General features: G+C 46.2%; 1 protein-coding gene across 3 annotated transcripts in view; it reads left to right on the top strand.

Annotated features, from left to right (window-relative positions):
• The first annotated feature begins 3,159 nt into the window (after positions 1-3,159).
• The window catches only part of MILR1 (mast cell immunoglobulin like receptor 1), a 23,579-nt gene continuing 10,633 nt past the window's right edge, over positions 3,160-16,105 (top strand). For 2 of the 3 annotated variants that reach the window (XM_063456154.1, XM_063456153.1), the window contains exons 1-6: positions 3,160-3,310; positions 3,529-3,558; positions 5,190-5,465; positions 9,831-9,956; positions 13,872-13,910; positions 14,653-14,691. In XM_063456154.1, coding sequence (XP_063312224.1) covers positions 3,205-3,310; positions 3,529-3,558; positions 5,190-5,465; positions 9,831-9,956; positions 13,872-13,910; positions 14,653-14,691 — 616 coding nt within the window. In that variant the 5' untranslated portion in view covers positions 3,160-3,204. Of the gene's footprint in view, positions 3,311-3,528; positions 3,559-5,189; positions 5,466-9,830; positions 9,957-13,871; positions 13,911-14,652; positions 14,692-15,506; positions 15,573-16,105 lie in introns of all 3 variants that reach the window. The other variant, XM_063456152.1, reaches the window with a different exon arrangement.

Raw genomic sequence — 16,105 nt, 5'->3', positions numbered from 1 at the left:
CCATGCCCAAATACCGTCCAAATAACAAAACAGGGAGGAGCACAAGCCCGGCGATTTCTCACCCAGAACACTAGCCAACACACAAAATGCCCTCAGCCAGTTACCGAAAGACTTAGGTATCTTACGATACCGCTTCTTTTTCTCCTCCTCCTCCTTCTTCTCGTCTTTGTTATCGTCCTCCTTGAGGTCGATAAAATCCTCCAAAGGGAGAAGAGAAAAGATCTTGCAGAATTCGCCCTTCCAGCTTTTATCCTTCACCTCCTGTTTGTGGTGAATCCCCAGCGGACCCGCAAATGACACATATGCGTGTTGTCTGGCCGCATCAGGAACCACCCCCCCAGCCAACTCAGCCTGCTCGCTCGTCGCGTCCGCCCCGGTAACCGTCGTTGTAGTGTCCCCACCCGAATTCTGCTCCGCGGAAGGAATCTCACTAGGGCCCGCTACCCCAGCCCCCTGAGCCCATACCTGACCCACACCGCCCCTTGTGTCACCCCCCGCTCCCAGTGAGTGGAGAAGCGCTTGAAGTGTGTGAACTAGCGTACAGGATTGCAGAGAAGCACAGGACTCACTGACCAAGCCCCTCGTTCCTGAAGCTCCCGGGGCTGCGTCGTGCACTGTCCCACGACCAGGATGAGCGACATCCGTCAACGACCCTCCAACCAGGGAGCCAACCCGGTGCCTGGTCATAGCAGAGGCGGAGCGGCTCAGAGATCTGTGACGAGGAGAAGAAGTCCTGGGCAGAGAATACTGGACACCCGCTGGACACCAAAGCCTCCCGTTGCACGCCCTCTCCTTTACGCCCACCTAAGGCCCGATCGGCTCTGCCTCTGGGACTACGACTCCTCCCGATCCTACCAGAGGCCCGCCCCTGTCGTCCAAGGCTGGGGGTCATGACCCTATCCCCTCCTAAACTACCAGATGAGGACCTAGCGCGCTGAGCCCTACCCTGAACCCCCCTGGATCCCTGGGCCCTGACAGGTGACGGGCTACTACCACTAGACCCCGATCCTGACCCCCCCCAGGACTACGCCTACCTAACAGCTCACCAGCGCGGGATGATCCCCACCCCGGCGGACCCCCCGGCTAGAAGAACCTCTCCCCTCGGTACCTCCAGACTGGCCCCTGACCCTGCTGCAGACCCATCACCCCTAACCTGCCCTGACCACCCTGCGCACCTAGACCGCCTGCCCACACCTGACGGCAACCCACCCCCTACCCCGACCTGTCCCAAAGACCACCCCAGGCCCACCTACCCCCCCGGTTACAGGCCCTCGCCCCTCAACTACTGTCCCTGTACTGCCTTGCGCACCCCCCCCAGGCCCCTCTGAACCCAATCCAGTAGGGGCCTGACCCCTCACCACCCCCCTCCCAGGCCTCTGGACCCCGGACCCAGTACTCATGTGCTTATCCACGCCATGGGGGCCCCTGCTGGAGCCCCCTGCACTTGCCTGTTCCAGGGGCCGTCCATGCGCTCCTCCCGAACCGCCCCCGCCATTCCCCGTCGTGGGTGGAGGGGACGCCCTCCCGGGCCGCAATCCAGTGCCATCTCCGGTTCCAGGGGGCCGCCCGATGTCTTCCGCGGCTCCCGCTCCAGGCGCAGCCCTCCCCGAACTGGGAGCCGCGCTGTTCACCTCCCGGGTAGCCGCCCGCTGGCTACAGCTCCTCCGACGTCCCGGTAGTGCGCCGGGAGGCGGGGCCTCAACCATGCGGCTACCGGGTCCTTTGCGGCCTGGTCTCGCCGCCAATGGGCTACTGGTTCCGTCCCCACTGGACTCCGCACCCGGGCTCAGCCGTCTCGGCGGCCTCCGGGCCCGTACAGGCCGCCCTCCGCCGCCCTCAGGATCCGCAGCTCCCGCCAGGGCCGGTCCAAGTTGGGCCCGCAGCCAGTCCACGCCACGTCCTCGAGCCGCCGACCGGATCCCCTCCAACAGCTTCTCCATGTCATCCATCGACCCTGCAGAAGGAGAGAAAAACAAAAGGCCCACCAACCCAAATCCGTGGACACAGGAGTGTACACAAACTCGGCAAGGTAGTAATTAAAAGTGAATGATTTAAAATGGCTGCCTATTTAAATAGCCAAGCCTACTTACCCATAACTCCATTCGTTCCTTGCTTCCTCCTATGCCCGCCTCCGACAACATAGAAATACACCTCTGCATGCACACATATACTCTATACAAAAACATGGTTACATTCAAACGCACAGACACTGCTCACGAATACAACCTCTCAAGGATGGGCAAATGGTAGATCCCCAGCTGGCATAGCATCATTGGGATTGTACTACAGGTAGGTATCTACCTTTTGGCCACTCTTGCACCAGAGAGGGGCCCAAAACCATTTATTGCACCAAGGCCCTCCCAACATTAGTTCCTCCACTGACCAGTGAGCAGGTGACGAGGCAGTTTGTAGCAATATTCAAGGCTTGTGAGAAGACCTCTGATTCTGATACATCAGTCAGTTTGTGTGCATTGGTGTCCTTGGTGAGCTGAAGGGGCCTGCTCACATCACTGTATTCACAAATATGCTGATGGAACTGAGCCGAATGTATCTCACTGCTGCATTGAGATTCATTTTAAGATACCAGTTTGCCAAGTTTAAGTGCAGTATGGCTATTTTTAGAGTTGTATCGTCTGTGTTGTATGGATTTCTCGTGAAGTTCCAAAAGATGGTTGAATTGCAACCAAATGGTTAAAATAACCTAATTTGACTTCTGTGAAGAGTAGCTGAATTGTGACAACCAAATTGTATTTGACTGTTCAGTTGCCATTTGGCACATAGTGACTAGCTCCCTCTATCTTTCCATGCTTCATATTGGGTTATACCATGGTACTACAATGCTAAAAATAAAACCATAATTTATATATTTTTTTAATTTGCTTGATAGAACTGCAAATAGATACGTTTATTACCTAAAATTATCACCTGATTTTATTTAACAACTGAGACAATTGACTTGACACAGAAAACAGGCAGAGAAATTGGTATAGCGATACAAGCTATATATTCTTTCTTCTTCTTCGCCAAATGTAAGTTTCAAAAATACATTTTTTGAATAAGCAGTTTCGTGTTGTAAGAATGTTGAAGCCCTGAGTAACTTCCTGCCATTCTCTAGAGGTCTTAGTTCCTCTTTTCTTTGTGAACAGTATTTGTTTCTTTTCTTTTCTGTGTTTTTTTTATATCGGTGACTATCAAAGGAGGACAATGCTTTTACGTTATCATCTCCTGTTTTTCGTATCTGTCTGTGAATGGAAGACTCGAACCCAACTACTTACGCTTGCACACATTTCTCTGAATTCACCAATTACAAGTGGGTTCCTCCAGTGACACGTGACATTGCTTTCCCATAATGACAGACGACTGCCCAGCTAATTGTCCTAAATGGGTTAACAATGAAACCAGATGGATTTTTCCCGTCTCCCCGTCTATTTCCTATCCTTTAAGACATAGTAACACCTGGCCATATTATTTGTACTTAATAATAATTATTATTTATTTTTACTGAAATTCTGTATCATTTTATTTCAGCTGTCAAGTCTGAAGGAGAGAAGACGGAAAGTAAGTGATGTTATTTCTATCAAATTTTTTTTTTTAATTCTTTATTTTTGTTGTGCAAGGTTCAACAGCAAGCCCGTGGTGCCATAGCAGCAGTCCCAGGCATAAGATCATCGTACATTATCATACATGGCAAATGAGAGAACTGCACACTTTTTATATTTTGAAGCGGTGACACTGTCAGAACCCCTGTATAATGTGATTCACTAACACAGTGACACTGTCAGGACCCCTGTATAATGTGATCCACTAACACAGTGACACTGTCAGAACCCCTGTATAATGTGATTCACTAACACGGTGACACTGTCAGAACCCCTGTATAATGTGATTCACTAACACGGTGACACTGTCAGAACCCCTGTATAATGTGATCCACTAACACAGTGACACTGTCAGAACCCCTGTATAATGTGATTCACTAACACGGTGACACTGTCAGAACCCCTGTATAATGTGATCCACTAACACGGTGACACTGTCAGAACCCCTGTATAATGTGATTCACTAACACGGTGACACTGTCAGAACCCCTGTATAATGTGATCCACTAACACGATGACACTGTCAGGACCCCTGTATAATGTGATCCACTAACACAGTGACACTGTCAGGACCCCTGTATAATGTGATCCACTAACACGGTGACACTGTCAGAACCCCTGTATAATGTGATCCACTAACACGGTGACACTGTCAGGACCCCTGTATAATGTGATCCACTAACACGGTGACACTGTCAGAACCCCTGTATAATATGATCCACTAACACAGTGACACTGTCAGGACCCCTGTATAATATGATCCACTAACACAGTGACACTGTCAGAACCCCTGTATAATGTGATCCACTAACACAGTGACACTGTCAGGACCCCTGTATAATGTGATCCACTAACACAGTGACACTGTCAGGACCCCTGTATAATGTGATCCACTATGTGGGACTATCAGACGTTAAACTCATGTATCACGCAATCCATTAACACTGATACTAAAGTAAATGTTACATTCATTCCTTTTAAAGGAAGAACTGAGTGGTTAAAGGTACACTATTCTCATTAAGGTGGTCTGGGTGCAGTGATCCTGTAATGTTAGTCCTGCAATCCAAAACATTTCTGATTTTTAGAAACCGCATTGTTTATATTTCAAATGCATTGTTTATATTTTCATTAAGCCCACTGCTAGTGGCTTATAAGGCACTAGAGGGACTTCCGGTGCACTGACCAGGTAAAACTCAGTCACATGATGCAGAATCCCCCCTAGGAAAGCATTTATTGAATGCTTTCCTATTGGGAAGCTTGAATGTGAGCGCATCGCTCGCCGCTATGAGGAGCATTAGACTGGACCATTGCAGCGAGCAATGCCTCGGTGATGTCGCAGGAAGTGGAGAGGTCAGCAGCGCCAAGGGAACCTCAATGCTAGGGACAGGCACACTACACCATTAGGTATACAGGTTTTCCTAGAGCTATAGTATTCCTTTAAAGGAGCCATTCATAGCAAGGTCAATTCAGCCTTTCATCCTTCCGAGCTCATAAAACTGAGTAATAAAATTTAGAAACTAGAAACATGCTAAATGTAGCAGTCCCGGTTAAACAATTTGATATTTGTTATTAGTATTTTCATTTTTGCAGACATAACAAGTCTCAAGCTGATCCCACGTTCCAATGTCACCGTGATTGGGAATACAGAAACCATTTCCTGCCTTTCCACGGGTGGATCCGTGCCCATCACATACCAGTTGTTCCATAACAGGAGTGTTAATGGCAGGATAATATACACGGAAGAGAGGCAAATCTCATTTAATGTCACTATCCTTGATGCAACCTACTTGGGAACCTACCGTTGTAAAGCAAATAACACCCAGACCCATCCTATGTACAGCCAGTCATTTAACTTCACGTTACAAGGTATGTCATCATTCTACTAGCTTGTCAGGCATGGTCAACGGAGTATATAAAACCGTCGAGAGCCATGAACTACGATCATGAACTTCATCAACTGCCCAGAACGTAGAACACGATAAACTGGAGAGTATGAACAACATACTTAAGTACTATAGTAAAATCTGCTCCTGATCTAGGGATAAAGGGGGCAGGCTACGGGAAATTAAAGGTAGTTTTATACTATGCCATCTCTTGCCCTGTGGATAAGAGGGTAGGATTGGGGACAAGTATTGGCAGGTTTTAGTCACTAATTATTTTAAGGAAATTAAAATGCATTTTCAGTTTTCACGCATACACGTCCATCACTCATTACTATCAGAAATCGTTACAACAACAAAAAAGCAACTGATATCATTCATAAAGGTGAAGTTTTGTAAAGTTAGACGCATGCAGTATAAGTGGAGTACACATTTAAAGCCCTGACCTGGATTCAAATCAAACAAATAAAAATAAGAAAGAGTGTTTTTTGTGAGAGGAGTGAAGAGTCAGTTCTTGAATTTCATATGTTGGAAGCAGATAAAATGGGCAAGCGAAAAGGTCTGAGTGACTTTCACAAAGGCCAAATAGTGATGGCCAGACAACTAGAGCAGAGCATCTCCAAAACCGCAAGTTTCGTGGGATGTTCCTGGTGTGCCGTGGTTAGTACCTACCAAAAGGGGTGCAAGGAAAGACAACCAGTAAACTGGTGTCTGGGGCTCATGTGCGATCCGATCACACAGAAGAGCTACTGTAGCTCAAATTGCTTAAAAATGTAGTGCTGACCATGATAGAAAAGTGTCAGAACACACAGTGCGTCGCTGTTTGCTGTGTATGGAGATGCGTAGCCGCAGACCGTAACAAGTGTCTATGATGACCCCTGTCCACCACCAAAAGATCCTTCAATGGGGACATGAGTGTCAGACTGGACAATGCAGCAATGGAAGAAGGTTGCCTGGTCTGATGAATCACGTTTTCTTTTGGGTCAGGTGGATGGTCGGGGGCGTGTGAGTTGTTTACCTGGGGAAGAGATGGCAGCAGGATGCCCTATGGGAAGAAGGCAGGCCGGAGGAGGCAGTGTGATGCTCTGGGCAATGTTTTGAGTGATTGTTGCAGGAAATGTACTCCCCTTTATGGCAATGGTGTTCCCTAATAGCAGTGGCCTATTTCAGCAGGATAATGCACCCTGCCACACAATTGTTCAAGAATGGTTTGAGGAAGAAGACAAAGAGTTCAAGGTGTTGCCTTGGCCTCCAAATTTTCCCGATCTCAGTCTGATTGAGTTTGTGTTAGGGTGCTGTATGTGTGTAGGTGCTGTGTGTGTGTGTGTGCTGTATGTGTGTGTGGGTGCTGTATGTTTGGAGGGATTGTGAAGGTGGGGGCAGATTAGTAAATAACCCCCCTCCCTTCTTACCTTATGTAGGGAGGGGGGATCCTTGCTGTCCAAGGGAGAGTGAACTCTAGCCTGCGGGGCTAGAGTTCACTTTCGCGAGATCTGAGCATTGCCGCGGCAAAGCTCAGATCTCGCGAGAGGAACCTGGCGGAGCTTCTGTCTAGAGCTCCCCGGGTCCTCTCCTTCCTCCCTCCATGCTGCTGTGGCTGGTGAGGTACATCGTTGATCTCCCCGCCGGCCCATGGAGGCTAAGAGCAGAGCCGGCACTCAGATAGCGCCAGCTCTGCATGAGCCGACAGGGGAGATCTGGAGATCTCCCCTGCCGGCAGGGGTCAAGTCCTGGGGAATAATATGTGGGATCTCTCCCAAGATTCCCACCCCCTCAAAAAAAATAATATACACTTGTGTGTGTGTGTGTGTGTGTATATATATATATATATATATATATATGCGTACACACACATACACTCACACATATATTCACAGACACATACACACAATTACATACACTCACACATACATTCACAGACACACACACACACACTTACAGGCACACACACACATACATTCACAGACACACACACACTTACAGACACACACACACATATATTCACAGACACATACACACTTACAAACACATACACTCACAGACATTGACACACACACACACATACACACATTCACAGACACACACATTCACACACACACACACACACACACACACATACAGACACACACACACACACTCACAGGCACACACACACATACATTCACAGACACACACACTTACAGACACACACATATATTCACAGACACATACACACTTACAAACACATACACTCACAGACACACACACACACACTCACACGCACACATTCACAGACACACACACACTCACAGACACACACACACATACATTCACAGACACACATTCACAAATTATTTTTTTTAATTAAAAAAAAAAAAATTGTCCACCCAGCCTCCCTACCTGGAGTGCTGGCATGGACTTGTCCCTGGGGTCCAGTGGGGTGGGCGCCTCTCTCCATATCATCCTCTCTCTCTATATCAGCCGCGGCGAGGGAGCTGTGAGCTGTGTGCTCTCTGCTCCCTCTCGCCGCGCGGGCTGTCTACAGTAGCTGGGAGCCGGAATATGACGTCATATTCCGGCTCCCAGCATCAGCAAACAGCGCGCGGCGAGAGGGAGCAGAGAGCACACAGCTCACAGCTCCCTCGCCGCGGCTGATATAGAGAGAGAGGATGATAAGGACAGGGGGGACACAGGGGGAGGAAGGGGGACATTTAGGTGCGCTCAGTGCCTGCAGGAACGGCGTTCCTGCGCAAATAACAGTGCAGGAACGCTGTTCCTGCAGGACAATCCATAGACGTGCCGCGGGGATTAGGGTGTGCCCAGGCACACCCGGCACACCCCGTGCGCACGCCTATGTCTGCTGCTAATATCTTGGTGCCACATACCACAGGACACGTTCAGAGATCTTGTGCAGTCCATGCCTTGACACATCAGAGCTGTTTTGTGTTAAATTATTTTTTATATTTGGCAGATAAGGTAATGTCAGACATATTACATTGCAATATAAAAGCATCCGGTTGCCTGCGCAGAGGCTTAAAGATCAGAGTGAGCGTACAATGAGAGGGATTATGCATATACTTGGTGTGATCTAGAGCATTAAAAGCGTAGCTTACAGGCCCATGCTTGATTATTAAGATGTGTAGTTAAGTGCAATAGCGAGTAATCCGTTTTTAATGTAAAATACATATGCTAATGCAATATTCGGATGTTGTATGCAAGCATTTTCTGTGGTGTAGGTGGCTTTTGAAGGCATGTAACTGGCAATTAATTTAAGTGTATTTTCAAGTGTGGGTTTTCAGGTCTAGGGTAGGCATAACGTGTTGGCCCCTGGCTTCGGAGTGGTCAGGCTATGGGAAATATAAAAAGTGCCAAACTTTCCAGATTCTACTGACACGTTGCCATTCGGGTATGTTTACAGCTCTTTCATACATTGGCTATGGTAAATGAGTACTTAATTACGCAGAAATGTTTTAGATGTCAGCTCACACTGAAGGTGTAGCATTTTGTTCTACGCGGGCTGTATCCGGGTAATTAAATTAAGTTGCAGGAAGCCCAAGTCTGGGGGTCAGGGGCCTCTTTGTAATGGGTAATAAAGGCAGTGTATGTACTGTTTATGTGTAGTGTGGTCTATATGAGGCTAGTAACTGCGGTTTGTTAATTTAACTTTAAATCATAGGGTATTACCATCCAAAATATGTTGTAGCAAACTAATATAATAAAGAGAACGAATGAAGAAAAATTAACAAATAAAGAGAAAATATACACATAGTATGCATTATAAACCATTGCATGAATGAGCACTTTAAAAGATTCCCTTTTTCTTTTGAACTAAAGGCTGGTGGCCTAACCTATAGTGCGGTTGACATACTGAGAAAGTACACTGGTCAGGTAACTTATGTGAAGGCAGCCTGGCTGGCTGAATGAGGGCAGTGCAGAGTTTGGCCCCTACAAATCAATTAATGCCAGGAAAGGAATCGTGGATGTAGGGCTAATGTGCTCTGTAAGCCCGGATGGGAGACAGAGAACCATACAACATGTGGAACATAAGGGTTGCATACATAGAACGGGGGACAATTAGCGTTGTACGGTTTCCCGGGGTGTCAGGCCCTGAACCGGTCCCCCAGTTCCGCCCAGGCCACCCCCTCGCAAGCATCGTGGTACAGTGGGCACTCAGGGATAACATGTGCGCCCCCCAAGAGTCCGCACATCAGAGCTGTTTTGGCAACACGAGGGGGACCTACACAATATTAAGCATTTAATCTTGTGGCTGATCGTTGTATAGATATGACGGATCAACAACAACAACAACATGCCATTGTATTGTCTATTTGGTAATGTACAGCAGTAACATGTCTGTTTTTCTTTTTTTCAGAAAATGAGTCTAATGGATCGCCTGCACCTAGTACCTTAATTATTGTCCTCCTGTTGGTTTTCATCCTAGGACCTGCTTTAGTTTTGTCTGCCTTTGTATTCAGGAGGTTTTGCAGGCGTAGAAGTAGTAAGTACTCACACGGTAGATAACTGGTACCACTGGCTTACTGGATGTGTAGGTGGGCAGGCTCAAGTACCCTGAGTTTGGATAAGGCAAGAACAAGGCACGAGGGTTATCACCAGCAGTATATAAGGGAACATCTGACCATTTTTCAGTGTGCATTTGTATTGCAAACTTTTATTGCCTTAGCTAAATAATGCATTCAAATCATACGATCTTGTTCCTGTGGCCACATCATATAGGAACATCTGGGTTGTGAGTTTTACACCTCCTGACTTTCAATCAGACAACAATCCTGTTACTTCCTGGTTTGTTTAGCTCAGTGGAGCTAAACTCAAGAGGCAGCAATTGCCCAGAGCACCTGCCTTGCAAAGACTTCTCATTGAGCTGCATTAGGAAGTCTGTGGTTGGAGAGCCACAGAAAGTCTGGCCGGTGTTAGGAGAAGGTAATTAAGCCTGCGGATAAGAGATCTGCAGGAATAGAGTGAGTATAAATCTGATATTTATTGGTCTAAATCCTTTCAAACCATTGTGAATATAAAATACCTTTATATTAAAGGGGCTCTGTAAACAGCATAACCTCTACAGCTTGCCTGGACAGTCTGGGCACCTCACCAGGCTTAAATGCAAACATTTCAGCACCTGGAGATTGCTTATTTGTTAATACAGAATTTACGCTTTTTTAAAATTATTATTTTTTGTTATTCTTTATTTTATTGTGCTTGCGGAAAAAACAAATAGGCATGCAATGCCACAACAGCAGTTGCTCGCACGTCAATTCAACATTTATAAACATGTGTTAGGCAGATTTTAACAGTGCACTTTTTATATTATAAAGTATAATAGTCTTAAGAGAAATCTCTGTGTCAGCTTAAAATAATAAACAGTCGATATTGAGACATATTGACACTGCTGACATAAGGATTGGAAGTCATGTGAGTACAAGCATAGGTGGGACGTTTCCCGTTATATAGATTATACAGAGACTTTAAACAGGCTAATGTTAAGGATCATGCTAGGTACATATATTACCTACAGCAGGCTCCCAGCCTGGGAGGTAAATTGCCTGCACACTTCCAAATTGCCTGCACACCGCCTGTGTGGTACTTGGTTCAGTAAGCCCTATTTACTGAACCAAGTGGGAAAAGGGCACAAACAAGGTATATTAGGGGACAGGGGACACAGTCTTAAAGGGGCATTGTTCCCAAAAGTCACAGTATGTCCCCAGATGGTTCTTTTTTTTTTTTTATTCTTTATTTTTGTAGTGCGTAAGAAAATAACATTTGCCTGTGAGGTACCCCAAAGGTAGTCCTCCAGCACAATACAAACATCTGAACATTGGGGTACAGGGTAAATCCAGCACATTTTTATATAACAATGGGGATGGTCTAGCTTGACATTGTTTAGCGTGACGTAACATATTTTGCTTATATGATTTGCATTTAACGCTTGCATAAAATGTTCGCATGGGAAAGGTGCTTACACCAGTTGCATTAGGACGGTTGCATAGTTTAGTTACATAAAAAAAAATAAAAAAAAAATAATAATAATAAAAAAAATAGAAATAAAAAATTGCGTAGACCACGTATACATATCATTTGTGTAGAACGAGTGCATGGGAAGTGTGCAGTAAACATTGGAACAGGTCAGTTGCATAGGATGTTGCATAGAATATTTGCCTATAGTAAGTGTATGGCCCGTTAGCTTCTATCGTTTACCCGTAGTGGTGGCTTAGGCCGTATGCTTGTGACAGTTGCCCACCACTGAGTGCCGTGATTTAGGTACAATCAATTAAGGTTAGGCTGCCAGTGGTTAACCGAGCAGGAGCGAGAATTTTTTGGGGAAAAACAACAGCAATTATAAACGTGTGGCTTATATCTAAAGTGACCTACATGCCTAATGGAAAGCACGGCATGGTGTCGAGCCATTATCGGCAGCTTCCTGTGTTATACAGTACATTAGACGTTAGGTTAGAGGCTTTTGCGGCATATTGAAACAACAAAAGAGACAACAAACAAAACAAAATAACAAATTAAATTCAAAATTACAATTTACAATAGATTGCTTGGCTGGGGAGCTCGGCATGCTTTTAGAATTATGCGGAGGTTATCGCGCTATGCTCATATCTTGGCAATAACTTTACAATGCTGCATTATACATTACACAACGCTGTTACATAGGGACTGTCTCAAGCCTGGGGGCGGTATACCGGTCTCAGTCCAGTGGGACACATTAAGGTAAGCAGTGTACTAGCCTCTTCTCCGTTAGGTTAGTCCATCGCTCAGGTGGTTGCCAGGACATAAGATTCCGGCGTGGAAGTTTGTGGCACAAATTCGGAGACTCCCGCCGGGTTCCATGTGTGTCTTCGTCTGGGGGTATCAGTTGGGTGTTGGTGTGTAAGCGAGTCGGCTGGGAGGCCCAACTTCATTAGGAGCACCCCGCTCTCATGAGGCTCCTGGATTACGTGTGTTGAGTCCTTGTGGAAGACTGCCATGGCTCGGGATGAGCGCCACTGGTAGCGGATGTCGTGATGTCGCAAAAGAGTGGTAAGTGGTTTAAGTGTGCGCCTCCATGCTAGCGTGCTCCCGGACAGGTCAGAATAAAAGGTTAAGTCCATCTCCTCGAAGCGGTAAGATGACTGACCCCTCATGGCGGACAATACCGCATGTTTATCTGTGGCGTTCTGAAATTGGATAATCAGATCTCTCGGGGCTGTGTCGGGTGCTTTGGCTGGCCTCGGCACTCGGAACATGCGGGTGAGAATCGCAGTTTTGGCTCTCCTCTGCGTCAGCATGGCCTTGAGAAGGCGCCGGAGAAAGTGCGGCAGCTCGGCGTCCACAACAGACTCTAAGACACCCCTTACTTTTAAGTTGTTACGCCGCTTGGCATCTTCTTGGGCTGCTAGGCGGTGTTCAAAGGAGCGATTCTGCTGCTGTAGTTCTGTCACTGCTTGTTGAAGTGCAGTGATCTGCTGGGCGCCCGTGTGGGTGGTGTGTTCCATCTTGGTGAGTCTGCCTGTCAGGCCCTGCAAGTCTCCCCGCAGCGCTGTAACATCGGCAGATATTTTTTTGTGATGGTCTGCGAGGAGATCCCGTAGCACTGCCGTAGTCACCGGGGCGGTGTCAGGGTTCGTCGGCTGGGTTGCCGGCTGGCTTGGTGAGGGTGGAATCAAGGCCGGCACTGTGCCCGTTTCTGCATCGTAAGAGTAGTCATCCGAGAAATCGGAGCAATCCTCTGCAAGGGACGCCATTTTAGGTCCCTGAGCGTGCTGGGCCTGCCGCCATAGGTCTCCAATTGTGAGCCCTTCCCTGGGTTTGACTGGCTTTGGCTTCTTCATTTTGCGCCCCATGGGGTTTGTATAAGCCAGGGGTCCCCTCCGGGTACCGTCTATGCGGCGTTAGTGGGAGATTTTGGTCGTTGAAGGGCTGTATAGCTCGGAGCTCGGCAGTCATGCGACCGGCTGCTTCTGTGGCTAGGCTCCGCCTCCCCCAGATGGTTCTTAAAGGGCCAGCAGCAGCATAATAAAATACAATATGCCCAAATACTGTATTTAAAGGGCCAAATCTCCTAGGGCCCATAGTCAGCAGGCAGGAGGCGGGCAAACAGGCTTCTCCAATGCCCAGTGACGAGGTTGGTTTCGCCACACAGTCGATTAGGCGGCTCAAGGGGAAGTTCAGGCTTGGAGCTCAAGTGAAACGCGTCTAGCTGCCATATTGCTCAGGCCCCGCCCCTACGCTTTTTTTTGTTTGTTTTTTAACATGATCACTGTCAACTTTGTCCAACCCAGATGGTGGCGACTAGCCCCACTCTCCGCCAATCAATGCCCTGCAGGTAAGACAAAATTGACACTGATCATGCAAAGGTGTGTTAACGTCAATGTAGGAACAGAGCTCAGACTAAATGTGTAATTGTGTTTTACAGGCGACAGAATATATGCAAACACAACAACTGAAGTTACAGGTGAGACATGATCTATCGTCCTGCACATATACAGGAGAGTCCATGTAGCAAAATCCTGGGAGAGCAGTCCTTTATATATGTTTAATAATTACAGTTTATATTACTAAGCAAGAAATATCTGCTATTTGCAGATTTATTATAGGTAATAAAGTGAAAGTTCTGTGAAGATAATTAGTCAAGACAAATTAGAAGTAATTAAAGCAAATTAAAGTGAAGATTGAAAGGCTGGTTAATTGTCCGTTGTTCCGTTACCTGGAAAGATATTACATTTCACATATATATATTACACCCGTAAAGGAAAACTGTGATCATGTATTACTTTAAATGGACTGTATGTATTACAATGTGGCAGTAACAGATTGACACCACGCACTCCCGCACAATAAACCTTGGGGCCCTGGAGTTGCAATTCAGCTTTCTCCAGTAGAGAGCTGACAAATGAGCTACAATCCTCAAACATTTGCTGTGCTTCTCATATGTTTGCAGTATCAGAACAAAAAGAAAACCGCGCATGGTGGTAGGGGCAGAATAGGCGCACATATGGAGGAAAATCCATTTAGTTATCAACACATTATTATTATTTTTTTTTAAAACAACCCAAAATATACCTGATTAACTTAACCTATGCATTGTACCCAAATTGTGTAGGTGGCTGGAGTGTAAATGTTACAACAGTAAATCTTTAATCTGTTTAGAGTCATGTGAGCAGAGACCACACTAACTGTGTAATTGTGATCTACAGGTGACAGAATATATGAAAATATGTCCAAGAAAGAAGCAGGTAAGTATACACAGTACTGTTAAATGGCCACTACAACTTCCATGACTACTTCTGCTTTTAGACATTGTCATGGAGCACACAATCTGTATGTGCAGTGTGTCTGCACTGCCCCAACACATAAGACTTAGGCAGGTCGTAACTCTGAACTGGACGGCCTGGTGTTCATTCTGTGCAAAAATCAACCCATCGTTGGCACACACTGCACGCTGGCAACAGACATAATCAGCTTCTACCCTTGCAGGCAGCGTTGTAAACATACCTGCAAGAGGAACCTTGTATGTCCCCAGTTTCCCAGCCTTCCCCTCCATTCTACAACTCCCTGGTCCATGCACTCTGAGCCTGGAGCTCGGTCAAATCAAATGCTTTTCTTTGAGAAGTATTTGATTGGACTCCGGAAAGGGAATGACTGATGGGGCGTAGAAATGATCATGGAGAACCTCACCCAGAGCTGGATTCCTGAGAAGTTTATTATTATTTTACTGGGGGCTAAATAGGGGGCGGGCAATGTTACAAGTGCCCAATAGTTTGTTATAAATTAAATTATATGAATAGTAAACAAAAGGGTAGGGGTAACTCTTTAATGACATGAAAGCTGTTGACAGGTTTATTTCCCCTGTGTGAAGAATGAAATAAAATACTGTATGTAAAATGGAATTTCATCATCGAGTCTGTTGACACAAGCATTTTGTATTAGAATTTACCAGTTTATTGAACCCCTTCCTCTCCCTCAATGAAGAATGAATTTCAGGTTGTTTATTCCATCATTATCCGATATGCTGATATCTTCTCTTGAACATGGTGCTATGTATTTGCAGATTTAGAGACCGTCGGAGGGCAGGAGATAAACTATTCTACCATTGTACCAGCCAACAACACAGAAAGTAAGGCTACATGAACGTTTTATTTTACCTTCCCCTTAGATCAGTCGTTCCCAACCCAGTCCTCAAGTACCCCCTAACAGTCCAGGATTTAGCTATTACCAACCAAGTCCTCAAGTACCCCCTAACTGTCCAGGATTTAGCTATTACCAACCCAGTCCTCAAGTACCCCCTAACTGTCCAGGATTTAGGGATTACCCTGTTATGTCTAAGGTGATTTTAGAAAGAAAACCAAAACACTTTAGACACCACAGGGCAATCCCCAAATCCTGGACTGCCTTAGATCAATAAAGAAAATAAATATGGTGCTGACGCGATAGATAACATGACATCAGCTTTTTTCCACATTCTCTCTCTCTTTGTTTATCCATAAAAGATATGTTTCTGGGAAACTGATAAAAAAAAATGAATAAAGAAAATATTGAACAGTTAAGAGGAAAGGGCTAAAGATTAGAGAAGAGGTATGGAGACCAGATGGACAGCAGGTATAGTGGAAGCGTTCAGGATGTAAGCAGAGGAGACACGGGGGAGGCAGT

This window comes from Pelobates fuscus, chromosome 5, assembly GCF_036172605.1.
Source record: "Pelobates fuscus isolate aPelFus1 chromosome 5, aPelFus1.pri, whole genome shotgun sequence".
Lineage (NCBI taxonomy): Eukaryota > Metazoa > Chordata > Amphibia > Anura > Pelobatidae > Pelobates > Pelobates fuscus.
Note: the sequence above shows the minus strand (reverse complement) of the source record. Positions and strands in the feature narration are given on the sequence as shown.